The following is a 27433-nucleotide window of genomic DNA, read 5'->3' as shown; positions in this document are numbered from 1 at the left end:
GAACCTTAGCGTTCAAAATAGGACTAAATAAAGTGCCTTCTACTTTATTCTCTGAGTGTTCCTCACGTCTCATTTCGAGACAAGTCTTATCTTGAACGGATCTTTGCTTCCCTCGCTCCCTCTCCGAGTCCACTTCGGACTCTACCCTTGCTTTCCCTGAGCTCACTTCGAGCTCACTTCTTCTTTTGCCGTTGAGTCCCCTTTGGACTCTAACACCTCGGCAGCGACTGCCACTGCATCAACACCAGTGATGAAAGCACCACGCTGACCGCTGGGTTTGAAGAAACCGTGGATGCCCATCTGGTTGTTGTTTCTGTTCTTGATGCGGTTCTCGACTTCCTTTAGAACGCTGTTGAGCTCGCGCTCGAACCCGAGGACCTTGTAGAAGGTGTCGAGAGGCTTGCGGATATGATCGATGTAGTAGAGGAGGTCGGGGCGCATATTGTGTTTCACTGCAAAGTCCAGGGATTCTGCGCGCTCGTGAGTGTCCTTCGTGCCGGGGCGGTCGACAAAGACGTAAGCGAAGCGCTCGCCTGGGACGGGAGCAGAACCGGGATCTCGCTGCTGCATACGCTTGGCCAGCTCGACGTGAGGGATCTTGGCATTGCCGCTGTATTCCTTGGCCAGCTTGTTGGTGATGGCCAGCTCACCAAGGGGGACGGTATTGTCCTCGAGGCGCTTGAGAGTGCTCTTGAGCAGCTCGATTCCACCGCGGGCACCGACGGTTCGCTCCTTGTCCATGACTTCCTGGATAATGTTCCAAAAGACAGTCTTCAGGAGGGGGCAGTAGTTGCGGCGCTTGACGGCAATACCCTTGAAGTCGATCTTGTCGGGTTTGTCAGGGTCGTTGGTGTACATGCGGCCGACATAGTTCTTCTTGGCCTGGAGGACGTACGGGCAGTAGACCTTCTCGTACTCCATCTTGATCGGGGCGCGATTGAAGATCGTCGTAGTCAGCTGGTTGGCGGCAATGTTAGCCAGATGCATCGCCACTTCGATGGTCGAGTTCGGGAAGTGGATAAAGACCGAGTCGGTGTCGCCGCCGATGACCTTAAGGTTCAGGTCGTTCAAGTAAATGCCAGGGCCAAACTCGTTCTCCATAAAGTGCTTGGTCTGGTTGATCATGCGACGACCGACGGCAGTGACGGATGCGGAGAGGCACTGCATGTAGAGCATGTTTGCCGAGGTGAACCCGTATATCGAGTTCATCGAGACCTTGATGGCTAGCTCACGACCCTTGAGGATACGCTTGCGCAAGGGGTCGTTGGTCTCCCTGATCATGGCCTTGACTCGCTTGCGGCTGGCAAAGAGCTCGCGCTGCAAGGCGGGGACGACAGACTCGGTGTCTTGGACGTACTCGTAAGACTTCTCGGTACCGTCAGGCTCGGTCCATCGGATCTCATCGACGGTCTTGCCCCTGGGGACGCCGACGTCGGGAAGAACGATGGTGGTGTAGCATACGTTGTATGCCATCATGATGGTCGGGTAGAGACTGGCAAAGTCCAGCACGGCCACGGGAGTGTAGTAGGCGCCGACGGTAGGCTCCAAGACCGTGGCTCCGGTGAAGCTGACGGTGGGATCGCGATCGGGCGTGACGGTGGGAACGGCAAAGCCGCTCATCTTGGCCTTGCGGGCAATCTGGCTGTAGACCTTGATCTGCTGGCCTCGCTGGAGCAAGTATGTGATGGGCACATACGTGATGTTGCTCATCTCCGTGAGCTGCGTCAAGACATCCATCTTGTCGACCAGTTCCTGCACGAGATATGTATCCTGCATACAGTACTCGGCAACGGTTCGGAGCTGCTTTGGGTCTCGGCTGCGGAATGCGCGGATCATGTCGCCCACGTCAATGTCGTCCTTACCCTTGCCCAGGATCGACTGCGCCACAGTCTCGAGTTTGTAGTCCGAGAACTGCTCCATACCGCGCTGCACAACCACCAGGACGTCGATGCTGCAGCGACCGGGGATGTCCACGATCTTGTATTCGTTGTCCCCGAGGGCGGCGTTGGAGAATTTGGCCTCGCGAACGGAAGCAATGTGGCCGGGCTTGCGCGAGATCTGTGGGTGGATGCCGTAGTGCTGGATGCATCGGGTAACGACATAGGACCAGTCGAACTTGTCGCCGTTGTAGGAGTAGATAAAGTCCGGGTCCTTGCGCTGGATGTACTTGAAGAAGGCCTGGAGAAGCTCCTTCTCGGTGTTGTAGCAGATCACGGTGAAGTGGTCGTCCGTGCGCACCTGGGGCTCCATGGAGCAGCTGCCCAGATGGAACATGACGTTCTCGGTCCCGTGGCGATCGCGGAAGCTGGTGCCGATCTGGAAGACGACGTTGCCCAATACCTCGGGTTTGGGGAAGATGTTCTCACTGGGGAAGACCTCGATATCGAACGACATCTCGGTGAAGGGGGCCATGGACTCACAGCTACCCCTCAAAATAGCCTCGTGTTGGACATGGTAGACACCGTCTTGATCGCGCATGGTCGAATTCAATTCGGCCATGACCCAGCCGCTCATGGCAATCCCAAGATCGTGGGCCACTGCCAAGAACGGATCGATGTAGTCATAGAGTTTGAGATCAGCAAGGGTGATTGGAGGCAGGTTGCCGTGGGAGATGCCGTATGGCGGTTTATCGCCTTGGGACTCGGGATACTTGAAGAGACGCATGACCTTGCTGTAGAGGGCCGCACCGTCAAACACAAACTCGTACATGGGGCCGGCTTCGGCTTGGTAGCCCCACAGGCTCTTGCGGTTCACGATGCCGCCCATCTGGACGCGACTGGACAGGTTCAAGTAACGGGGGGTAGTGTGATCGTCATCGTGGAGAGGGTTCATCATCCAGGCGCGGCTGCGGAGGAAGCCAAGGATCATTTCATGGCGCTCCTCACAGACAGGAGCGTCACCAAGATCCTCGATCAGCAAGCGAAGGCGGAAACCTTCGACAGCGACCTTGATCGGCTCACCACCGAGAGTGCGTCCGACCATGACGGGGTAGAAGGAGGAATCAATGCAGCGATCATCTCCGTTGGAATACCAGGAGCAGATCTGGAACTCGGTCGTGGTCTCAGTCTTGAGACGCTTGGGAGCGGGGGGATGGCTAAAGAAATCGGCAGGCTTGACTTGCATGGCGTTGTCTGTGCTGGTCTACGCTGGGCGAGGGTGCAGGAAATAAATTGTAACGTCCACTACTGGGACGTTGGGGCAAGACGGGGAGGGAGGGGGTACAAGACAAGACAGGACGGGGCAGAACAGGGCGGTGCTAGGCTACTCTAGCGGACGGGTGAGCTCGGGGAGCACTTACGTTTATTCACGATAAAACCGAACTCCAGACAAACGGGGGGAACGGGGGCAACCCGCAGGTATACCCTGCGGTGGCCTGCCTGCGGTGCGTGAAAACGCAAAGCGCAGCACAGGTCACGACCCACTGCGCCGCGCAGTACGCGCAGTACGCGCAGCACAGCGTCGGAGATACCATCTCCTACACTCCCACACTTAAGAAGGCTTCCTGCGAGGAGCCCTGCGTGTGCTCTTTATTTGGGGCTCCTCGAGGTGTTTACCGTATTTACTCAGCTCCTCGGGTGCATGGGACAAGTCCTCCAGTGTTTGCCATGTGTTGCCCGAGTGTGGGTAACCAACCCACTTGACATAAAACCGAAGTGACCCATCAGCCACTTTCTTGTGCCTCACGATCCTTTCGACTTCATATTCTTGAGTATAGTATTGTCCGAGGTCGTCTTCCAGTGGTGCGTCGTCCGGGACACCTTCGTCGGCGTCGGGGAACTGTGCTGGACTGCGGGTCGTGTGGCGACGCAGCTTGGACACATGGAAGACAGGATGGAGCTTGCTTCCAGGTGGCAAGTCCAACAGGTAGTTGAGGGGACTGGGTCGGGCCGCTATCTTGAACGGTCCTCGGTACTTGGGCAACAACTTCTTTGACTGGGCTTCGGGGACCTTGATGTTGTCGGCGTCCAGGTAGACAAGGTCTCCAACTTCAAAGGAGACATCCTGGTGTCGGCGGTCGTAGTACTTCGCCATCACTTGTTGCGCATCCGTGAGCGCGTCGGCGATCATCTTGTGTCGGACTTGATGATCTTTGACAAAGGCACTTGGTTTGGGAGGCAATCCAGCCGTGGACTCGGTCAGTGTCAAGGAGGTGGGAACATCAGGCTGGAATCCGTAGAGCGCCTCAAAGGGGCTCAAGCCAGTTGTGCTCGACTTGGCGGTGTTGTATGCAAACTCTGCATGACTCAGCTGTATGTCCCAGTCGTCTTGGCTGGTCGAGGCGTATGTCCTCAGGTATTGCTCGAGGGTGCGGATCGTCCGCTCGGACTGTCCATCCGTTTGTTGGTGGTGCGAGGTTGACATGTTCAGCTTGGTGCCGAGATGGTCGAACAGACTTGTCCAAAACAAGGAGGTGAATCGGGGGTCTCGATCACTGACGATGGACTTTGGGAGGCCGTGGTGCTTGAACACATGCTTGAAGAACAGCAGTGCAAGGTCAGGCGCGGAGCATGTCGTCTGGCACGGCACAAAGTGTGCCATCTTGCTGAACCTGTCGACAAAGACAGCGATTGCATCGTGGTCCAACTTGGTCGTCGGTAGATGCGTGATGAGATCCATGGACATGCTGGTCCAGGGGCGGTCGGGAACAGGCAGGGGTTGCAGCAATCCTTGCTCTCGGGTCGTGCGTGACTTGACCATCTTGCAGGTATGGCAGGACTCGATGTACTTCTCGACGGTGCGCTTCATTCCAGGCCAGTATGCGACTTTGGCCAGTCGGTCGTATGTCTTCTCGACTCCAAAGTGTCCAGCGAGGGGCGAGTCGTGGACCTCTTGGAGCAACTTGGTCTTCAACGACGGAATGTCCGGCACACAGACACGGCTGTCCTTCTTCAGGAGGAGCAGGCCATCACGCACTGTGTACTCGGATGATTCGTCGTCCTTGGGGAGCTTAGACACCTTTCGGAACAGTTCTCCGAACTGTTTGTCGTTGGCGATGTTGTCTCGGACAACATCCAGCATCGTGTTGTCGACACTGACAGTCGACTCGTACAGTGACGCCAATTGGTAGTCGGGGCGTCGGGACAGTGCGTCAGGCACCACATTGAGTTTGCCTTTCTGGTATACAACCTCGTAGTTGTACTCGGCGAGGAACTCCATCCATCGCGCTTGGCGTCGGCTCAGGTTCTTCTTGGTGTCGAGGTAACGCAGTGACTGGTGGTCCGTCACAATCTTGAAGGGCTTGGCGGTACCGTGGAGGTACACTCGGAACTTCTGCAGCGCGTAGATGATCGCAAGCTGCTCCTTCTCGTGCACGGGATAGTTGATCTCGTGTTGGGACAGTTTGCGCGACTCGAAGGCAACGGGCCTTCCCTCCTGCATCAAAACAGCTCCCACCGCAAAGTCGGAGGCGTCGGTGTGCACGGAGACATCCGTGTTCGGGTCGAACACAGCGAGGACAGGAGCGTTCGTCAAGGCGTGCTTGAGGGTCTCGAACGCTTGGCGTTGTGGGTGGTCCCACACGAAGGGGCACTCTTTGCGGAGTAGGTCTGTGAGTGGACCGGCAGTGCGCGCCAGATCGGGGATGAATCGGCGGTAGTAGTTGACGAGACCGAGAAACGACTGCACGTCAGAGACGCATGCGAGCGGCGGCCACTCGACCACAGACTTGACCTTGGCGGGGTCGACTTCGATTCCTCTTCCTGAGACAACGTGTCCCAGGAACGGGACTTGATTCTTGAAGAACTCACACTTGGACAGTTTGGCATACAACTTGTGCTCGCGTAGCTTGGCCAGCACGCGGGCGACATGACCTTCATGGGTCGCTTCATCCTTGCTGTACACAAGGATATCATCCAGGTACACGATGACAGAGTTGTCGAGCTCTTGGCGGAACACATCGTTCATCAGCTGCATGAACGTGGCAGGTGCGTTCGTCAATCCGAACGGCAGCACTAGGAACTCGTACAGTCCGTAGCGAGTCCTGAAGGCGGTCTTGTGGACATCATCCTCGTGGATGCGGATCTGATGGTAGCCTGAGCGGAGGTCTATCTTGCTAAAGACCTTTGCTCCACTCAGACGATCCATCAACTCGTCGATCCTGGGCAACGGGTAGGTGTTCTTGATGGTCTGTTTGTTTAGTGCGCGATAGTCGACGCACATCCTGAGATCACCTTCTTTCTTCTTGACAAAGAGCACTGGTGCACCATACGGTGACTGGCTCGGGCGGATGAACCCATGGGCGAGGAGGTCATCCAACTGGCGCTTGAGTTCGTCCATCTCCGTCAGCGACAGTTGGTACGTCGGTCTTGACGGAGGCGACGAGCCTGGTTCGATGTCGATGCGATGATCGACGGTGCGTTGGGGTGGCAGGCATTGTGGCAACTGGTCGGGGAATACGTCCTTGTACTCGTCGAGCAGCTTGGTCACCACAGGCGGGGGACCGGGACCGGCTTGGTCGGTGTCGTCGACCTCACGCACGACACAGAGGAACGACGTGTCCTTCTTGATCAGCCTCTTGAATTGCATGGCTGAGAGGAGAGGTGGCATGTTGGGTGAGGCCATGCCCTGCAGGACAATGTCAGGGCCAACACGGACAGTGCGGCCTTTCCAGTCGACGACTGGAGTCGGCTCGGCACGAGCAAGCCAGCTCATGCCGAGGATGGCATCGAACTTGGTGTCGATCACTTGGAACAACAGGACAGGATGGTACTTGGGATGGAGGGCCACTCGCAGGACCACTTGGTGTGTGCACTGCTGCACACGATCGTCTGCAAGCGCCACACTCATCGGCGACTTCTTCTTGGTTGCATGTATGTTGAGCTCCTGGAGCAAGCGTCTGCTGACAAAGTTGCAGCTTGCTCCAGAGTCCACCATCATTCGGACGGTGTGACCTTGGACGGTGGCAGGGAGGTACAGCAGGGACTCTTCATGGTCCTCCTGCACAGCCTCCTGCACCATGACTTGACTTGGGGGAACGGGCGACACTTGGTCTTGGTTGGCTTCATCACGGCCACTCGGACATTTTGGATAGGGTTCGGCCATTGCGGGGGCCTGCGGCGTCAGCACGCCATTGCACACGACGTCCACGGCTTGCGGACACATGTCGGAAGCATCCGACACACACGACTTGACAGGGGTGAGGGCACAGGCGGTCCTGTCCCTCAAGGGTTCTTGATTTTCTTTTTTGTTTTGGTTTTCAATTTTGGTTTTCTCTTCACGTTCGTGGAGAGGCAGGCGGCTTGCGCCACCATGCACCTCTCGCACGACGCACAACACTTGGTTTGTTTCTCCTTCGGGGGAGGGGGCGAGGTGAACTTCCTCTGGAGACGCGTGGACTGCATTGAGCAATCCACGGCGTTGGTCTCCTACTAGGGCTCCAGAGCCACCTAGTAGGGTCGGCCGTTTCCCGACTTCATGGGGCACTCCTTGGCCTGGTGTCCCGGTCGGTGACAGAAGAAGCAGGAACCATGGCGGAGGTCCTCCTGCTTCTGTCTGTCCTTGGGGGAGACAGTGGCAGCTTGCTGGAACCGGGAGCGGGGAGGGCCACGAGCCTCCATGGCGTTGACGTCAACGTCCATGGGCTCAGGCATGGGTCTTGCGGGCGGGGCCGGGCGAGGCGGACGGGCTGGGACGTGATGAGACCGATGGCCGCCTGCCAGCTGCGGGTAGAACTGGCGGCCATGGTACTGGACGTTGTCGAGGTTCTCGGCAACGTCCATCATCACGTCCAGGGACTTGCGGGCATCAGGGTTGCTGGCGATGTACTCTCTGATCTTGGGCTTGAGGCCCTTCTGGAAGAGGTACATCGCATCAGCAGAGCCCAGCTCCTCAATCTGGGAGGAGAGGTCTTCAAACTCCTCGATGTAGCGGGTCACAGAACCACGCTGCACGAGAGAGTATAGCTTGTCACGGGCAATGAGTTCAGCATTGGGGCTGCCGAAGCGGCGACGGAGGCGGTCCTTGAAGTCGTCAAACACACCTTCGCTCTGCTCGTCGAACCCTTGGCGGCGGTACCAACGGTACGCCTGGTCCTTTAAGCAGAGCTTGGCGGCGACGATGTGGTGGGTGGGGGCGACTTGGGCAGCATCGAGGTAGTCCTCGAGTTGCTGCAGCCAGTCCTCCACCGAGGAGGAGCGGCTCTTCCCAGTAAACACTGGGGCACGGAAGGTCTTGAGGAAGGCTTCCGGAAGTGGGCGGGGGTTGCTCATGGCAGGGGCAGGCTCCAGGGACAGAGAGGAGAGTCGGTCGGCAAGAGAGGCGGGATCCAGCTTGAGGATCTAGAAAGAGGACAAACAGGACGAAAACAAGACGAGGATTTCCGATGCTACCATGTAACGTCCACTACTGGGACGTTGGGGCAAGACGGGGAGGGAGGGGGTACAAGACAAGACAGGACGGGGCAGAACAGGGCGGTGCTAGGCTACTCTAGCGGACGGGTGAGCTCGGGGAGCACTTACGTTTATTCACGATAAAACCGAACTCCAGACAAACGGGGGGAACGGGGGCAACCCGCAGGTATACCCTGCGGTGGCCTGCCTGCGGTGCGTGAAAACGCAAAGCGCAGCACAGGTCACGACCCACTGCGCCGCGCAGTACGCGCAGTACGCGCAGCACAGCGTCGGAGATACCATCTCCTACATAAATATTCTCAAACGCTCGCTCCTGCCAGGGCCTTGAGGACCTCTGCGAAGCGGGCGCGGAAGGTGTCGACATGGAACTCCGCCTTGGACTTGGACACGAGGTATTGGTGGGCGTCAGGGATCCGGGTCAGCAGATTGTTGACCTCCGACAGGTCGTAGTAGAACAGCGGGTAATCTTGCCCGAGATACTCCTCCAGAGCGGGCAGGCGGTTGACGATGATCGGGGTGTTGCGGACGATGCACTCCACCACGGTGTTGACGGCGGCCGCATCGATGAGGTCCAGGAACACCACCTTTGCCGTCAGCAGCCGGTCGTAGGCCTCGTCGTTCTGGTGCTCGATCACTTGGACGCTATGGACCTGTGCGATCAGCGACTCTAGGGAGCTCTGTATGAAGGTTTGCTTGTTGTTGCGGCACATGTTCTGGAAGCAAACGTCTCTGTTGCTGCTGTTCAGCTCCACAATACTACCATCGCTCACCGAGTAGCAGGTATAGACGCCCCGGCTGATCGACATGCCGCTTACAACGAAATCCTCGGGTGCAAAGTTGTCGTCCATGCTCTGGCCACGCAGGGCATACTTGCTCACCCCGGGATTGAGCTGGAGGGTGTAGATGCTGAATGGGTTGCGCAGCCAGGCGCCCACATTGACAACACCCTCGTTTTGGTAGTAGTGCTCGAGATTGAACAATGGAACACCTTGCATCAGCGTCGGGTGGATCATGTTTATGACCTTGACGTGGGACTTGTTGTGTTCTGCGAGCAGCTTGATCACATCGGCCTTGAGTGCACTGGACATGGTAATCAGGAGCATGCAGGTATCCAGACTCTGGAGGAATAACGGCTTCTCGAACAGGGCACCCACGTTGTTGGGCGATGTGCCTGTGTTGAGTGTGTGGTGGATGAAGCCAAACCACTTGCGACGATACGGAATCGTACCGGTGCTCTCAAAGAGGTCATAGCACCAGTGGAAGCTGCGGTCAATATAGTCGTCAAACAAAACGGCCCCGTTGACATCATCATTATAACACTCGATGCTCTCCATGGCATATTTCCATCCGGCCCGGTGTGGATTTGGCGACGGGCTCAATGGGACGACTCGCTTGAATGTCGGCACACCATTGGGGTGGACAGGGTTGGGAGTATCGTGCGGTCCGGTATGTTCATCATCATTAGGCCATGACTTGGGCTTCAGCTTGCTTTGCCAGTCCTTGAGCACCCAGTCAATCTCAGAAACAATGTTCACAGTTGAGCTTGTCATCTTTTGCTCCATTCCGTATTGGTATTCCGTGTGGGGTTGTCCTGTGATCACATAGAGGATATTTTGAGTCAAAAACGACACACTTACACTCATATCTCCCCCGATGAGCTTGGCTACAACACCAGGTGCATTGAGAGTCACAAGAGTGATCGGGTGCTTGGGGAAGAACACGGCAAAGACACCCGCTACTCGCTGCATCACATCTTTGGGGGTGCAAATGTCCCTGGCATCATGCACACCTCCCGCGCGCGGGGCACCGACGACCGACTCCAGGAACGACTGGTAGGATGTGAGCGGATAGTCCTTGTATTCGACTGGTGGCTTCATATAGCCGACCTGGTCAAACATGTCCAGCACAGCGTCCACATCGATACCCGTTGGCTTGCGCTGGGCGTCGATTGGCATCTTGTAGAGCGCATCCAGCCGTCCGATATCGGTCATGAGCTGCTCGGTCTTGACGGTCATGCTGAAGGAGATGAACGGGATCTGGTAGACCACCGCCATCATGTGCGCGTGGTAGCGCATGCAGAAGGCAAAGTCGAGCTTGCGGAAGGTGCTGGCCATCTCCTCGATCGTGAAGGCGTCCGTGTAGGTCTGGATGTGTGTGTTAGAGTCCGAAGGGGACTCAACGGCAAAAGAAGAAGTGAGCTCGAAGTGAGCTCGAAGTGAGCTCAGGGAAAGCAAGGGTAAAGTCCGAAGTGGACTCGGAGAGGGAGCGAGGGAAGCAAGATCCGTTCAAGATAAGACTTGTCTCGAAATGAGACGTGAGGAACACTCAGAGAATAAAGTAGAAGGCACTTTATTAAGTCCTATTTTGAACGCTGAGGTTCGACTACACATCGCGGGAGTCAGGCTATTTATAGACAAGTCCGGACTTGGCAGCGAAGGGCGGCCAAGGGAGGGAAAAGTGGGCGATCGAGCAGGGCGAAGGGGGCGATGCACGAACGAGGGCCGAGAAGGACCACCGAGACAGGCAGAGAACCAAAGCGAGAGAGGCGCAAGCAAAAGCGAAGCACCTGGCAGGAGAAACGTGCAAAGGCGAAGCAATGTGACTCAACGTCCAAGAAGCGGATTGGTCAAGTATAAGGTTGGGGCAAATGCATGCGAGATGAACAAGAGATCGGGGCGGTCAGGCAGGTCATGAGTCACCGGTGGGGGACACATGACCGGCAGCCGAATTGCAACCAATCGCAGCAAGGCGCGTGCACAAACAAACCGGCGCGTGCGAAGAAGACAAAGGAAGCGGAGCAGCGCGGGAAAACGGAAGTGCGGAATGGGCGGAAAAGACAGACAAAAGGCGGAAAATTGGAGGGGAACTGCAAGGCTACACACAAACAAACAGAAAGGCAAAAGAACAGCCAAGTGTGCAGTCAAAGTGGAGAACAAGCAGGAGCTATCCCTAACATCATCCCCTTCCTTAGCGGCGAACTCCGGGCGTCGCCTTCGGCTTTGAGGGATAGCGAAGGTGGAAGTCAGCAACAAGATCAGTGGCGTGGGAAACATTGGCAGCGGGCTCCCAAGACCGGTCAGTCTCGGAATAGCCCTTCCACTGAACCAAGTACTGTAAGCGACCACGGAAGAGCCGAGAATCGAGAACAGTCTCGACCTCAAACTCTTCCTGGGAGTCAACAAGAATGGGAGGTGGTTCAGGTTGGGTGAACTCGGGAACAATGTCCTTCGTTCGGGGTTCAAGGAGGGATACATGAAACGCGGGATGGACTTTATGTAGGAGATGGTATCTCCGACGCTGTGCTGCGCGTACTGCGCGTACTGCGCGGCGCAGTGGGTCGTGACCTGTGCTGCGCTTTGCGTTTTCACGCACCGCAGGCAGGCCACCGCAGGGTATACCTGCGGGTTGCCCCCGTTCCCCCCGTTTGTCTGGAGTTCGGTTTTATCGTGAATAAACGTAAGTGCTCCCCGAGCTCACCCGTCCGCTAGAGTAGCCTAGCACCGCCCTGTTCTGCCCCGTCCTGTCTTGTCTTGTACCCCCTCCCTCCCCGTCTTGCCCCAACGTCCCAGTAGTGGACGTTACATGGTAGCATCGGAAATCCTCGTCTTGTTTTCGTCCTGTTTGTCCTCTTTCTAGATCCTCAAGCTGGATCCCGCCTCTCTTGCCGACCGACTCTCCTCTCTGTCCCTGGAGCCTGCCCCTGCCATGAGCAACCCCCGCCCACTTCCGGAAGCCTTCCTCAAGACCTTCCGTGCCCCAGTGTTTACTGGGAAGAGCCGCTCCTCCTCGGTGGAGGACTGGCTGCAGCAACTCGAGGACTACCTCGATGCTGCCCAAGTCGCCCCCACCCACCACATCGTCGCCGCCAAGCTCTGCTTAAAGGACCAGGCGTACCGTTGGTACCGCCGCCAAGGGTTCGACGAGCAGAGCGAAGGTGTGTTTGACGACTTCAAGGACCGCCTCCGTCGCCGCTTCGGCAGCCCCAATGCTGAACTCATTGCCCGTGACAAGCTATACTCTCTCGTGCAGCGTGGTTCTGTGACCCGCTACATCGAGGAGTTTGAAGACCTCTCCTCCCAGATTGAGGAGCTGGGCTCTGCTGATGCGATGTACCTCTTCCAGAAGGGCCTCAAGCCCAAGATCAGAGAGTACATCGCCAGCAACCCTGATGCCCGCAAGTCCCTGGACGTGATGATGGACGTTGCCGAGAACCTCGACAACGTCCAGTACCATGGCCGCCAGTTCTACCCGCAGCTGGCAGGCGGCCATCGGTCTCATCACGTCCCAGCCCGTCCGCCTCGCCCGGCCCCGCCCGCAAGACCCATGCCTGAGCCCATGGACGTTGACGTCAACGCCATGGAGGCTCGTGGCCCTCCCCGCTCCCGGTTCCAGCAAGCTGCCACTGTCTCCCCCAAGGACAGACAGAAGCAGGAGGACCTCCGCCATGGTTCCTGCTTCTTCTGTCACCGACCGGGACACCAGGCCAAGGAGTGCCCCATGAAGTCGGGAAACGGCCGACCCTACTAGGTGGCTCTGGAGCCCTAGTAGGAGACCAACGCCGTGGATTGCTCAATGCAGTCCACGCGTCTCCAGAGGAAGTTCACCTCGCCCCCTCCCCCGAAGGAGAAACAAACCAAGTGTTGTGCGTCGTGCGAGAGGTGCATGGTGGCGCAAGCCGCCTGCCTCTCCACGAACGTGAAGAGAAAACCAAAATTGAAAACCAAAACAAAAAAGAAAATCAAGAACCCTTGAGGGACAGGACCGCCTGTGCCCTCACCCCTGTCAAGTCGTGTGTGTCGGATGCTTCCGACATGTGTCCGCAAGCCGTGGACGTCGTGTGCAATGGCGTGCTGACGCCGCAGGCCCCCGCAATGGCCGAACCCTATCCAAAATGTCCGAGTGGCCGTGATGAAGCCAACCAAGACCAAGTGTCGCCCGTTCCCCCAAGTCAAGTCATGGTGCAGGAGGCTGTGCAGGAGGACCATGAAGAGTCCCTGCTGTACCTCCCTGCCACCGTCCAAGGTCACACCGTCCGAATGATGGTGGACTCTGGAGCAAGCTGCAACTTTGTCAGCAGACGCTTGCTCCAGGAGCTCAACATACATGCAACCAAGAAGAAGTCGCCGATGAGTGTGGCGCTTGCAGACGATCGTGTGCAGCAGTGCACACACCAAGTGGTCCTGCGAGTGGCCCTCCATCCCAAGTACCATCCTGTCCTGTTGTTCCAAGTGATCGACACCAAGTTCGATGCCATCCTCGGCATGAGCTGGCTTGCTCGTGCCGAGCCGACTCCAGTCGTCGACTGGAAAGGCCGCACTGTCCGTGTTGGCCCTGACATTGTCCTGCAGGGCATGGCCTCACCCAACATGCCACCTCTCCTCTCAGCCATGCAATTCAAGAGGCTGATCAAGAAGGACACGTCGTTCCTCTGTGTCGTGCGTGAGGTCGACGACACCGACCAAGCCGGTCCCGGTCCCCCGCCTGTGGTGACCAAGCTGCTCGACGAGTACAAGGACGTATTCCCCGACCAGTTGCCACAATGCCTGCCACCCCAACGCACCGTCGATCATCGCATCGACATCGAACCAGGCTCGTCGCCTCCGTCAAGACCGACGTACCAACTGTCGCTGACGGAGATGGACGAACTCAAGCGCCAGTTGGATGACCTCCTCGCCCATGGGTTCATCCGCCCGAGCCAGTCACCGTATGGTGCACCAGTGCTCTTTGTCAAGAAGAAAGAAGGTGATCTCAGGATGTGCGTCGACTATCGCGCACTAAACAAACAGACCATCAAGAACACCTACCCGTTGCCCAGGATCGACGAGTTGATGGATCGTCTGAGTGGAGCAAAGGTCTTTAGCAAGATAGACCTCCGCTCAGGCTACCATCAGATCCGCATCCACGAGGATGATGTCCACAAGACCGCCTTCAGGACTCGCTACGGACTGTACGAGTTCCTAGTGCTGCCGTTCGGATTGACGAACGCACCTGCCACGTTCATGCAGCTGATGAACGATGTGTTCCGCCAAGAGCTCGACAACTCTGTCATCGTGTACCTGGATGATATCCTTGTGTACAGCAAGGATGAAGCGACCCATGAAGGTCATGTCGCCCGCGTGCTGGCCAAGCTACGCGAGCACAAGTTGTATGCCAAACTGTCCAAGTGTGAGTTCTTCAAGAATCAAGTCCCGTTCCTGGGACACGTTGTCTCAGGAAGAGGAATCGAAGTCGACCCCGCCAAGGTCAAGTCTGTGGTCGAGTGGCCGCCGCTCGCATGCGTCTCTGACGTGCAGTCGTTTCTCGGTCTCGTCAACTACTACCGCCGATTCATCCCCGATCTGGCGCGCACTGCCGGTCCACTCACAGACCTACTCCGCAAAGAGTGCCCCTTCGTGTGGGACCACCCACAACGCCAAGCGTTCGAGACCCTCAAGCACGCCTTGACGAACGCTCCTGTCCTCGCTGTGTTCGACCCGAACACGGATGTCTCCGTGCACACCGACGCCTCCGACTTTGCGGTGGGAGCTGTTTTGATGCAGGAGGGAAGGCCCGTTGCCTTCGAGTCGCGCAAACTGTCCCAACACGAGATCAACTATCCCGTGCACGAGAAGGAGCAGCTTGCGATCATCTACGCGCTGCAGAAGTTCCGAGTGTACCTCCACGGTACCGCCAAGCCCTTCAAGATTGTGACGGACCACCAGTCACTGCGTTACCTCGACACCAAGAAGAACCTGAGCCGACGCCAAGCGCGATGGATGGAGTTCCTCGCCGAGTACAACTACGAGGTTGTATACCAGAAAGGCAAACTCAATGTGGTGCCTGACGCACTGTCCCGACGCCCCGACTACCAATTGGCGTCACTGTACGAGTCGACTGTCAGTGTCGACAACACGATGCTGGATGTTGTCCGAGACAACATCGCCAACGACAAACAGTTCGGAGAACTGTTCCGAAAGGTGTCTAAGCTCCCCAAGGACGACGAATCATCCGAGTACACAGTGCGTGATGGCCTGCTCCTCCTGAAGAAGGACAGCCGTGTCTGTGTGCCGGACATTCCGTCGTTGAAGACCAAGTTGCTCCAAGAGGTCCACGACTCGCCCCTCGCTGGACACTTTGGAGTCGAGAAGACATACGACCGACTGGCCAAAGTCGCATACTGGCCTGGAATGAAGCGCACCGTCGAGAAGTACATCGAGTCCTGCCATACCTGCAAGATGGTCAAGTCACGCACGACCCGAGAGCAAGGATTGCTGCAACCCCTGCCTGTTCCCGACCGCCCCTGGACCAGCATGTCCATGGATCTCATCACGCATCTACCGACGACCAAGTTGGACCACGATGCAATCGCTGTCTTTGTCGACAGGTTCAGCAAGATGGCACACTTTGTGCCGTGCCAGACGACATGCTCCGCGCCTGACCTTGCACTGCTGTTCTTCAAGCATGTGTTCAAGCACCACGGCCTCCCAAAGTCCATCGTCAGTGATCGAGACCCCCGATTCACCTCCTTGTTTTGGACAAGTCTGTTCGACCATCTCGGCACCAAGCTGAACATGTCAACCTCGCACCACCAACAAACGGATGGACAGTCCGAGCGGACGATCCGCACCCTCGAGCAATACCTGAGGACATACGCCTCGACCAGCCAAGACGACTGGGACATACAGCTGAGTCATGCAGAGTTTGCATACAACACCGCCAAGTCGAGCACAACTGGCTTGAGCCCCTTTGAGGCGCTCTACGGATTCCAGCCTGATGTTCCCACCTCCTTGACACTGACCGAGTCCACGGCTGGATTGCCTCCCAAACCAAGTGCCTTTGTCAAAGATCATCAAGTCCGACACAAGATGATCGCCGACGCGCTCACGGATGCGCAACAAGTGATGGCGAAGTACTACGACCGCCGACACCAGGATGTCTCCTTTGAAGTTGGAGACCTTGTCTACCTGGACGCCGACAACATCAAGGTCCCCGAAGCCCAGTCAAAGAAGTTGTTGCCCAAGTACCGAGGACCGTTCAAGATAGCGGCCCGACCCAGTCCCCTCAACTACCTGTTGGACTTGCCACCTGGAAGCAAGCTCCATCCTGTCTTCCATGTGTCCAAGCTGCGTCGCCACACGACCCGCAGTCCAGCACAGTTCCCCGACGCCGACGAAGGTGTCCCGGACGACGCACCACTGGAAGACGACCTCGGACAATACTATACTCAAGAATATGAAGTCGAAAGGATCGTGAGGCACAAGAAAGTGGCTGATGGGTCACTTCGGTTTTATGTCAAGTGGGTTGGTTACCCACACTCGGGCAACACATGGCAAACACTGGAGGACTTGTCCCATGCACCCGAGGAGCTGAGTAAATACGGTAAACACCTCGAGGAGCCCCAAATAAAGAGCACACGCAGGGCTCCTCGCAGGAAGCCTTCTTAAGTGTGGGAGTGTAGGAGATGGTATCTCCGACGCTGTGCTGCGCGTACTGCGCGTACTGCGCGGCGCAGTGGGTCGTGACCTGTGCTGCGCTTTGCGTTTTCACGCACCGCAGGCAGGCCACCGCAGGGTATACCTGCGGGTTGCCCCCGTTCCCCCCGTTTGTCTGGAGTTCGGTTTTATCGTGAATAAACGTAAGTGCTCCCCGAGCTCACCCGTCCGCTAGAGTAGCCTAGCACCGCCCTGTTCTGCCCCGTCCTGTCTTGTCTTGTACCCCCTCCCTCCCCGTCTTGCCCCAACGTCCCAGTAGTGGACGTTACACTTTAAGTGTGGAAGGGAGTTTAAGTTCAAAGGCAACGGGGTTGATGCGGCGAAGAACTTTAAAGGGGCCAAGCTTTTTCTGATCAAGCTTGTTGGAGGGACGAAGGGTGCGGATGTGGCGACGATCAAGAAAAACGAGGTCGCCAACGGAGATGTCGGGAGTGGGGAGACGGGATTTGTTGGCCTGCAAAGTGTAGGACTCTTGGGCAACCCGGAGGTTGGCCTTGAGATCCTCGAGAACGGTCTGAAGTCGGTCGACACGTTCTTCGGCAGAGGGCACAACAGAGGGATCACGAATGATGGAGGGATCAAAAATGGGGTGATGGCCATGGACTGCAAAGAAGGGAGTCATGCCAGTGGAAGTGTTTTCCGAGTTGTTGTAAGTGAACTCGGCAAGGGGAAGGTGAAGGGTCCAGTCGTCTTGCAGGTAATTGCAATGGATACGCAAATACTGCTCGATGACCTGGTTGAGAACCTCGGTCGAACCGTCGGTCTCGGGGTGGAAGGCAGAAGAAAGGGAAATCTTCGTCTTCAGAAGCTCATTGAAGCGCCTCCAGAAGGCCGAAGTAAACTGAGTTCCTCGGTCCGAAACAATAGACCGGGGACAACCATGCAAGCGGAAGATGTGGGAGAGGAAGAGTTCGGCGGTTTGCTCGCCTGTAACCGTCTTCGTGGTGGGCACAAAGTGTGCTTGTTTGGACAGGCGGTCCTTAACCACGAAGATGGAGTCAAAGCCGTTCGAAGGTGGGAGATCCGTGATGAAGTCCATCGACAGGTCCCACCAACGTTCGGAAGGAACGGGGAGAGGGTGAAGTAAACCATAAGGGGAGTGACGGGACGGCTTGGCTCGCTGGCACGCTTCACAATTAGCAATGAAGCGACGCACAGACTTACGAAGCCGGGGCCAGTGAAAGTCCCGGGAGATGAGCTCAACGGTCTTGGCAAGACCAAAGTGACCAGCGGCAGCGGAGCAGTGACGTTGCTCAAACACTTTGAGCTGGAGCTCGGGGGAAGGGACAACGATCAGGTCTTTAAAGTAAAGGAGACCGTCACGGAAGGAGTAATCGCCATCAAGACGTTTGGCGTTAAAATCAGAAAGAAGGGAACAAGAAAAGGTGGCCGCTCGAATCTCGGAAAGAAAGTCGGGGTTCGAGCCGATAACGGTGATGCTGTCGAGAGAAATAGACTCGAACAGCTGAAGGAAGTTGGTGGAGTGGAGGGAGTCACCAGGCTTTATCTCAAAGTCAGAACGGCGACTGAGAGCATCGGCTTTGGTGTTGAGGCGACCAGGGCGGTGGTAAATGCGAAAAGCAAAATCAGAAAGGAATTGGGCCCACCGGAACTGGCGGCGAGAAAGTTGGGAAGCGGAAGTGAACCGGGTAAGGTTCTGATGATCAGAGAAAACAAGAGTGGGATGATCGGGGTCGGCAGCCATCAAGTAATGACGCCAGGCAGTAAAGGAATCGACAATGGCAAGGAGCTCTTTGTCGTGGGTGTCATAATTCACCTCGGCGGGACGGAATTGCCGAGAGTGAAAAGCAACGGGGTGAAGAGCGCCGTCAGGGTCAAACTGAGAAAGGACGGCACCCAAAGCAAAGTCAGAAGCATCGGGCTCGATGACAGCGGGTTTAGAGAAATCAAAGTAACGAAGAATAGGTGCGGAAGTGAAGGAAAGTTTAAGAGAATCAAAAGCCTCTTGGGCCTCGGGAGACCAAGAGAAGGTGGAGGATTTGGTGGTGAGGGAAGTCAAAGGACGAGCAAGTGCAGAAAAGTCCTTGACGAAGCGGCGGTAAAAGTTTGCGAAACCAATAAAAACTTGGATGTCGCGAGCAGAAGAGGGAACAGGCCAAAGGGAAACGGCCTCGACCTTGGCAGGGTCCATTTTGATGCCATCGGCAGAAATGATCATGCCGAGAAAGTCAACTTCAGAAAGGTCAAAAGAACACTTGGCCGGATTGACCTTAAGGGAGTGTTCACGAAGGCGAGAAAGAACAAGCTTAACATGCTCCTCATGCTCCTGGGGATCTTTTGAGAAGATCAGGATGTCGTCAAGATAAATGACAACACAGACACCAAGGAGGTCCGAGAAGATGTCGTTCATAAAAAACTGGAAAGCAGCGGGGGCATTTGAAAGACCAAAGGGGATAACATTGTACTCAAAAGAGCCAGATTTACAAACAAAAGCAGTCTTCCACTCATCGCCCTTCTTGACACGAACCAAGTGGTAAGCATCAGGGAGGTCAAGGTGTGAGAAGACGCGGGCAGAAGAAAGTTTATCCAGAAGATCCTGGAAGAGGGGAAGAGGGTAGCGGTTCTTCTTCGTGATGGCATTGAGGCCCCGGTAGTCGACGCAAAGGCGAAGACCACCATTGGGCTTCTTCACGAAGAAGCAGGGAGCACCAACGGGAGAAGAGGATTTGGAGATCCAACCACGTGCGAGGGCGTTGGTCAGATACTCCGAAAGAGCAGATTCCTCGGCCGGGGACAAAGGATAGACTTTCCCCGGCTTTGGCAAACGAGGTTCCTTTCCATCCTCGGTCCGTACAAACTCAATAGACAAGTCATACGGACGGTGAGGAGGCAAAGAAGAAGGAGGGTCAGACTTGAGGCTGAAAACGTCGCCAAACTCATTGTATTTGAGTGGGACACCTCGAGAGTCGACAGGGGTGCCAGACTCGGCATACACCTTCGTCGTGAGCACGGACCTTATCGACACCGTAGGATACGTCTCCGGCGAAGGAGGACGGATATCCATTTGGGCAGCGAAAATGTCGAGCTTGTCTTCCCGTGCAAGACGGAGAAGACTCGCCGCATTAACAAGCTCAATGTCGGGTGAAGATAAAGCCGTTGGCTCTTCAGAAAGCGAAGCAGAGTCAAGGCGGGAAGAAAGGGAAGGCGAAGTGCCAAAGGAGGGAACCGGTGTAAGGGAAGGACCGGAGGGAGGAAGAGTCAAAGGCGAAGTGCCCGAAGGGGGAGGCGAAGTGCCGGAAGTGGACGAAGTGTCCAAGGGAGAAGCAGAGACATCCGCGAGGATGTGTCCATCAGCAAGGCAAGAGGGATCGGAGAACGAAAGGGAGAGGGACTTCCAATTGACAACTGGATTGTGCAAGCGCATCCAGGGAAGACCAAGAGTGATGGGAGTGGTGGAGAGTCGAGTCACAAGAAACGAAATCGACTCGGTGTGGGAACCAATGGTCAAAGTCACAGGAACGGTTTGAAAACGAATGAAACCAGCCGAAGAACCATCAGCAAGAGAAACGGAGTAAGGAGTAGAAAGAGGGATAAGAGAGAGTTTATGAAGATCCGCAAAGGCAGGATCAATGAGGGCAAGAGCGGTGCATCCATCATCAATGAAAACAGAAAGGGAGATGGAGACCGGGCCAGAAAGACTCATGACGATAAGAGTGGCCGGAAGAAGAAGCTTATCGTCCGATAGTGACGAGTCAAGGGGGGAAGATGTTCGTATCGCCGAACAGACCACCTCGCTTACTTGCGAGGTGCTGCTCGGCTGTGGGCATTTCCCGAGTTCCGTTTGACCAGAACCGGGCACTGCTGAACATCACGACTGCCGGGACAAGACTTTTCCCCGCAGTACAAACAGAGACCCTGCTCACGACGTCGCTTTTTCTCGACGTCGGAGAGCTTAGCAGGGCGGACCGAGACAGAGTCAAGGTCCATGGGAGTGGGTGCAGAAGAGGAGGAAGAAGAAACATGCGCGGGAGAATGGTGGTGATGGGGAGCAGAGCGAGAAGAAGGAGGAGGAGGTTGGGAACGGGAGGAGATCTTGAGACGATGGAGGGCATCGTCGTACTCGACCGCTGCCTTGATCAACTCGGGCAAGGAAGCGGGAGCGGGGCGGAGACCGATGAGGTGGAACTTGACCTCAGACTTCAAACCCTCCTTGAAGAAGTGCATCTTGGTGGGTTCGTCAGTCTGGACTCGGGCGGCAAGTTGGACGAAGCGGGTGGCAAAGGCTTGGCAGGACTTAAGTTGAACCAAGCGCTTGAGGTCGTTCAAGGCCTTATCTTGCGAGGAGGCCGTGTCCTCACCGAAGGTCGACTTGAGGGCAACTTCAAAGTCGGCGAAGGAGGCAGGGAAGCGGTTGGCCATGTAGAATGCGGCCTCGTACCACTTGAAAGCCTCACCGCGGAGGAAGGAGGTGGCGTAAAGGACCTTCTGGCGCTCGGGCGCGAAGAAGGCGGGATCGGCGAGGAAAACGAGGTGGCACTGGGCGAGGAAGGCCGTCGTCTCGTCGCGGGAACCTAGGAACTCCTTGGGCTTGTTCACCTGGTAGACCTGGCGGGGAGCGGCGGCGGGAGCTTGCAGATCTTGGATCTGACGATGGAGAGCAGCGTTCTGGGTCATGAGGGCGTTCATACGCTCCTCCATGCGCGCCAGATACGCATTCAAGTCTGCAGGGGGTGCAGCAGGCTCAGCCATCGGATCGACGAGGGAAAGAGAGGCGAAAGAAGAAGAAAGGCCGGGAAGCCAAGAGGGAGCGTTCAAAATGATGTTAGAGTCCAAAGGGGACTCAACGGCAAAAGAAGAAGTGAGCTCGAAGTGAGCTCGAAGTGAGCTCAGGGAAAGCAAGGGTAAAGTCCGAAGTGGACTCGGAGAGGGAGCGAGGGAAGCAAGATCCGTTCAAGATAAGACTTGTCTCGAAATGAGACGTGAGGAACACTCAGAGAATAAAGTAGAAGGCACTTTATTAAGTCCTATTTTGAACGCTGAGGTTCGACTACACATCGCGGGAGTCAGGCTATTTATAGACAAGTCCGGACTTGGCAGCGAAGGGCGGCCAAGGGAGGGAAAAGTGGGCGATCGAGCAGGGCGAAGGGGGCGATGCACGAACGAGGGCCGAGAAGGACCACCGAGACAGGCAGAGAACCAAAGCGAGAGAGGCGCAAGCAAAAGCGAAGCACCTGGCAGGAGAAACGTGCAAAGGCGAAGCAATGTGACTCAACGTCCAAGAAGCGGATTGGTCAAGTATAAGGTTGGGGCAAATGCATGCGAGATGAACAAGAGATCGGGGCGGTCAGGCAGGTCATGAGTCACCGGTGGGGGACACATGACCGGCAGCCGAATTGCAACCAATCGCAGCAAGGCGCGTGCACAAACAAACCGGCGCGTGCGAAGAAGACAAAGGAAGCGGAGCAGCGCGGGAAAACGGAAGTGCGGAATGGGCGGAAAAGACAGACAAAAGGCGGAAAATTGGAGGGGAACTGCAAGGCTACACACAAACAAACAGAAAGGCAAAAGAACAGCCAAGTGTGCAGTCAAAGTGGAGAACAAGCAGGAGCTATCCCTAACAGTGTGTGCAGTCGGCGGCGGCATCGGCCACGTCCTGGTTGAAGAGAATGTCGTTTTCCTCAATCTTGTTGAGCTCGTCGGTATTGAATGGGATCAGATGGATCACACTGCCGGCAGGGAGACGTGCCAGCAGGGACTTGCACAGCAGAGCAATATTGGCGACCAGGGTGCCGTAGTTTGGATTGTCGACAAAGGCACTGCGGGCCAGAAACATGCCGATTTGCTTGCCGGCGGTGATATCACCAACCTCGTCCGAGATGGTCGAGTCCAGAGGATAGGGCTTGAGCTTGTTTGCCCAACCATAGGCAGCAGGCAGCATGTTCTTCAGATACAGGCTGATATCGGGGTGGTAGCTGACACGAGTGGTGCTCTTGGTCGTTGCCAAGGCGGCCTGGACGGCTTGGAACTGCTGCTGGCTTCGCAAATCGACCGTGGTCAGGAGCTTCAGGAACTGGGTCTCGACGGCATCCAGCGATGTGAATCCCAGAGACAGGCCGTGGACGGGCACATGGGTCCAGTTCTTTTGCCGCAGGACAGCAACCAGCCTATTCAGAAAGTACTCGTTGATCAGATCACCCCCGCCCAAGATGATACACCTGGGCGTGGTCAGAGGAAGTTGTTCTATGGGGTCTTCGAGGCTGCCAACGTAGACGTCGTCAGTGGTGACTTGCTGCAAAAGCCATGGCCACATGCGGGCAAAGATGTCGTCGCCCAGGTTGCTTCGGTCGTAGTATCCCAGCACGATGATCATGAATGAGGAAAGGATGAAAATGACGCCACCGGCTGATCTCTATACTGATATTTTTTTTCAACCTGCTTGAGCTCCTGATGGATGGACATGTGAAGCAAATCAAGCTCTCGCTGGTGTCAATTCACGAACTTTGATGATGATCTTTTTAATTGTCTCGGGATTGTGCCATTCTGATTTGTCTGCTCTGTCGCTGTAAACAACTCCACCAGAGCTCAAGGTCTCCATATCTTCATAGAGTTGGGTTTTCTTGATACCGATGAAGCGGGTAATATCGAGAGAACCGTCTCTCTTGCGCTGGGTAATCAGCTCATCGGCCTTCTCTTGGACCAAGGTATATGCGAGTAGGATGCCAGTCAACGCACACATCTGGAACATGAGGTTGGCATAGGTATCAATATGGTCCTTAAGATAGACATCAGCATAGTAATCCAGATTATCCGTTTGACTTCTCTTAGTTTCATAGTCAACGGCCTTGCGAGTTGTAGCAGCCGCTTGGGCATCAGCATTTGCGTAGCTGTACATCAACTTTTGGCGGTCATCGGCGTTTGTAAAGGGTTCCATATCACCGGTTCTATGGATTTTACTGAGTGATTTATTGAATGCATTCATGACAGAGCTCACGATATTCGAGGAATTCATGGTGAATCCCCATGACATGAAAAACTCCTTAAGCGTGCGCTTAGCGCCTCCGGCAGCGTCTGCATTGATAATACCCATACTGAGCAAACTTGGAATGACTTTATCGAAGGCAGTGCTCAGCGCCTTGACGACATCGTTGGCAAGTTGGAGGGTTTTGGCATTGTCGTTGTTGGCCCCTGAAATGCGGTTCTCCTTGGGGATCAGTCCGCCGGCAAACGCGTGGTATCCAATGACCTTTCTGTTGCCGACATCGGAAAGGAAATCCATCAGTGGTTGTTCGGCCTTCTTGAGCATAGTTTCCGAGACAAACTTGTAGATCTCCTGAACCTCGCTATCGTCCATGATGATCTGACCGGGCACCCATCCCTTTGGAGGAGGGGGAATACCGCGCTTCAGCCAACCCTCAGCAGTATCCCAGTGTGGGTATGTCATCTGGGCCCAGTCGTTCAGCTTGACCGAGTTCAATATCTTGCCTCGCAAATCGCCCGTAAAGGTTTGCTGGTCGGCAGTGAGCGAGTACCACGGATGGGCCATTGGAGTTCGATAGGCGGTGAATGGGTTCTTCTTCTGCACAACGATATCAAAGTGCGTGTCGTAGGGAATGACCTTGTAATCCAAACCGGTCTTCTCGGAGAGGGCCTTCAGCTGGGCGTTAACAACGGCTTCGGGCTCAATACCAGTGCCGACAAAGTCGGACTTGCGGATGCGGACCGCAAAGACGTTGGGATCGGTGGCAGTCAAAGACGATGCTGTCGCGGTGAGCGGGTGTGCAGATGCAGATCCAAGCGGGTTCAAGGCACCGAGTGAGCCGAGCGACAGGTTCAGAGCATGGGTTGCATCGCTGATCGAGGAAATCGGGGTCACGGTCGACTTTGTCTCCTTCCACTCGAGCATGTTCTTGTTGAGCTTTTCGATGTTGCTATTCATCTTCTTGAGATATGTCTTCAGAGTATCCGCTTGCTTGCTTCCCTTCTTGGAGTCATCATCATCATCATCATCATCATCGTCGTCGGCATCAGCGTCATCGCTGGCACCTGCCCATTGATCGGGATAACCATAATCAGAGCGGATTGCCATGTACGGGCGATTATCTTCGCCTCGTGCGATCTGGCCTTCGCACAAAGGATCTTCCTGTGGCTGGTGTTGCTTCTTCTTGCCAAACCAGCCGCTCAAGAACCCGCCTCCAGACTTCTCCCTCCCAGACATGTCATATGCGCCATCAACCATCTCCTCATTGGGAACAGAGTCGACGGGCCGGATGATAATGATAGCGGCACCGAATGACTTATGGGGGCGAGGTGTGCGATACTGGGCAACCTCTCGACTACTACTCGGTCGTCTGTGTGGGCGTTCGTCATCATACTGATACGAAGAGTATTTATTGTCCATCTGTGCACAGTACTGCTGATACAAACAGAGAATATTTTTTTCGCTCCGCTCTACTCCTCAGTGGGCTGTTCCTCGGAGGAGGAAGTCTCTTGCTCCTGCTGCTCGGCATCGCCAGTCGTGCGCTTGCAAGGAAGCATAGAGGGGACGTCAGTGTTCACAAAGGCAGGTGCGTTCTCGGCGAAAAAGTCAATGTCGCCAATGTTGCTGTCGCCGCTGCTCAACACTCTGATCTGCCAGAGACGCAGAGTCAAGGACGAGTTGTTGTTCCTGCCAAGGAAGAGCTTGGTGATCTCGACGATGGGGATGACGCGGGCATTGGCACTGAGGACCTGCTCGACATTGCTGGGGTTGACGTCGATCAACTTATTGCCGGCCTCGGTGAACTTGACGTCGTACTTGCCGGCACGGAAGGCGTTCGGGTTTTGAGGGTCGCGGTCGATGCTCACCTTGATGTTGGGAGGATAGGCGATTCCGGTCTGGCCGATCTTGGTGGTGACGGTACCCTTGTAGCGATCGGCGACCTGGTTGCGACTCAATTCACGGCGCTCGTTAGGGAACAAGGGAACGGCGAGGTTCTTGCTCTTCTGGACCTGGAGATCGATCATACGCTCGTCGAGTTCGACGAGTTTATGGTAGACCGCTTCGAGGATAGGATCGGTCTCATGGCCGTCGAGGCTGAGGCACATGGTGATCTTGCCATTGTCGCTGGGAGCGGTAGCGTTGGCGACAACCTTGTCGTTTTCTTTGTTGTCGGTCCAGAGCTTGGCCGCGAAGGGAAGGCACATCTCGGGGAGCTTGAGCTTGATCGTGTCGCGGGAAGTGCCGTAGTTGACAAAAGCAAAGTTGCCATAGGAGTTAGAAAATGGTTTGGGATCAGTGATGGTGATCTTACTGACGTCAAGGTCCTTGATGTCAACGATGCCGTGATTCTGAGTGGCCTTGAAGGAAGACATGGCTAGGATAGTAGTAGGCGAAGAGAAGAAAACGCAGAAAAATGATGCGATAGAAGTGAGAGAGGGAAAGTCGATGGTGCGCTGCTTTTAAGCGTTGGTGGGAACGACTTTGCATCGAGCCTGGTCGTGATCACTACTGCGCCACGATTTCGGCAGGGACGTTAACAGGGTCCGCGGCGGGGACGGGGTCTTCCGTTGTTGTCGCCGTGGCGGGCTCGTCCTGAGCTTCCAGCTTGGGCTTGCGTAGAAAGTGTGGGTTAAGATAAGTCTGCAGGTTAAAGTACGAGACCCCCAGGGAACCACTCTTGTCGATCGGGTGACGGATCGGGCCCAGCAGCTGAGCGAGCTTCTCGTCGGGGTGGATCACCCGGCGGTTCTCGGTGTCCTCGAGACTATGCTTTTTGACATAGTCGATAACAGACGAAGTGACGGTGGTGCGGGCAATCTCTTGGTCGGCGGGGATGCCCAAGAATTCGCACATGGCAGCGGAGACCTTTGTGGGCTTGGCGAAGCCGCTGGGCTTGCGCGGAGCTGTCAGCCTGGCAGCGGCGTCATCCGCGGTCGACGTGTCATCTCCGCCGGCTTGCGTCTTCCGCTTGCGGGACTGGGAGACCGCCGCCTTCTGGGCCAGGCGGTTGTAGCGGTCTTGGCTCTGCTGGGCGGTGCGCATCTCGCGCTGGTAGGTGGCCTTGGCCGACTTAATCAGCTCGATCGTCTTGCGCGCAGTGGACACGTCATCGCGGAGATTGCTGATCAGGCGTTCGGCGAGCGGCAGAAAGCTGGCGACCGGATCGGCAGCGACAGCAGGAGCAGCAGCAGGTGCGGGGGTGGGGGTGTCTGTGTTCTGGGACATCTTGGCTCGATATACTATATGGGTGAGAAATTCTTTATTGCTCTTCAGCGCAGGGGAACAACATGAAAGGGGCGCGGATCATGTCTACCATGATACGCAAGTATGCGATTTCAAATACATAAGTGCCAGTGCTATGAATCGTAATTTTGGTGTAGCTCTGTGGCGAGTCTGCGGGGGCTGTATAACGGACCGGGTCGTCACAGCTGCCAATATCCTCCACTACCGCCTGCCAGTCCTTAAAGTTCAGCGCAGTAACACTTCCATCCTTGCCGACGGTGCTTATGTGCGTTGTGTCCTTGTGACGACCGGTGTTGTAGATTTTTCGGGTAGACGAAAGGCTACCGGACTGATTGACTCGATTGACACCGTTGGTGAATGGGTGTTAGGGATAGCTTCTGCTTGTTCTCCACTTTGACTGCACACTTGGCTGTTCTTTTGCCTTTCTGTTT

The 27433-nt window shown here is 55.9% G+C and overlaps 6 protein-coding genes across 6 annotated transcripts; 1 reads left to right on the top strand and 5 right to left on the bottom strand.

Moving 5' to 3' along the window:
• Positions 1-369: 369 nt before the first annotated feature.
• On the bottom strand, positions 370-2412 carry BJ171DRAFT_411210 (DNA polymerase family B-domain-containing protein; the record flags this gene model as incomplete). The annotated part of the gene is made up of 1 exon (XM_053107287.1): positions 370-2412. A coding segment is annotated over one exon (2043 nt), but the record flags the coding sequence as incomplete, so codon positions are not given.
• A 4973-nt stretch (positions 2413-7385) lies between these two features.
• Positions 7386-10462, bottom strand: BJ171DRAFT_625252 (uncharacterized protein; the record flags this gene model as incomplete). Its single annotated transcript, XM_053115497.1, has 2 exons — positions 7386-8276; positions 8654-10462. The coding sequence occupies 2 exons, from the start codon at positions 10460-10462 to the stop codon at positions 7386-7388; spliced, it is 2700 nt and encodes an 899-aa protein (XP_052961439.1).
• An 11543-nt stretch (positions 10463-22005) lies between these two features.
• On the top strand, positions 22006-23351 carry BJ171DRAFT_156703 (uncharacterized protein). Its single transcript, XM_053105837.1, has one exon. It carries the CDS (start codon positions 22158-22160, stop codon positions 23154-23156), a length of 999 nt encoding a protein of 332 aa, XP_052961438.1. The 5' UTR covers positions 22006-22157; the 3' UTR covers positions 23157-23351.
• A 411-nt stretch (positions 23352-23762) lies between these two features.
• On the bottom strand, positions 23763-24769 carry BJ171DRAFT_551395 (uncharacterized protein). Its single transcript, XM_053113049.1, has 2 exons — positions 24263-24769; positions 23763-24027 (listed from the first exon to the last, which is right to left on the bottom strand). Exons 1-2 carry the CDS (start codon positions 24714-24716, stop codon positions 23990-23992), a joined length of 492 nt encoding a protein of 163 aa, XP_052961437.1. The 5' UTR covers positions 24717-24769; the 3' UTR covers positions 23763-23989.
• Positions 24770-25149: 380 nt separating this feature from the next.
• BJ171DRAFT_551394 (uncharacterized protein) lies at positions 25150-26357 on the bottom strand. The gene has a single exon (XM_053113048.1). The coding sequence runs from the start codon at positions 26129-26131 to the stop codon at positions 25229-25231; it is 903 nt and encodes a 300-aa protein (XP_052961436.1). The 5' UTR covers positions 26132-26357; the 3' UTR covers positions 25150-25228.
• BJ171DRAFT_625232 (uncharacterized protein) lies at positions 26208-26984 on the bottom strand (the record flags this gene model as incomplete). Its single annotated transcript, XM_053115496.1, has 1 exon — positions 26208-26984. The coding sequence occupies one exon, from the start codon at positions 26982-26984 to the stop codon at positions 26265-26267; it is 720 nt and encodes a 239-aa protein (XP_052961435.1). The 3' UTR covers positions 26208-26264.
• Between the last annotated feature and the right edge of the window lie 449 nt (positions 26985-27433).

The sequence above is a fragment of the Polychytrium aggregatum genome (genome assembly GCF_025602895.1).
Source record: "Polychytrium aggregatum strain JEL109 chromosome Unknown BJ171scaffold_269, whole genome shotgun sequence".
NCBI lineage: Eukaryota > Fungi > Chytridiomycota > Chytridiomycetes > Polychytriales > Polychytrium > Polychytrium aggregatum.
This window is presented reverse-complemented; position numbering and strand designations above follow the sequence as displayed.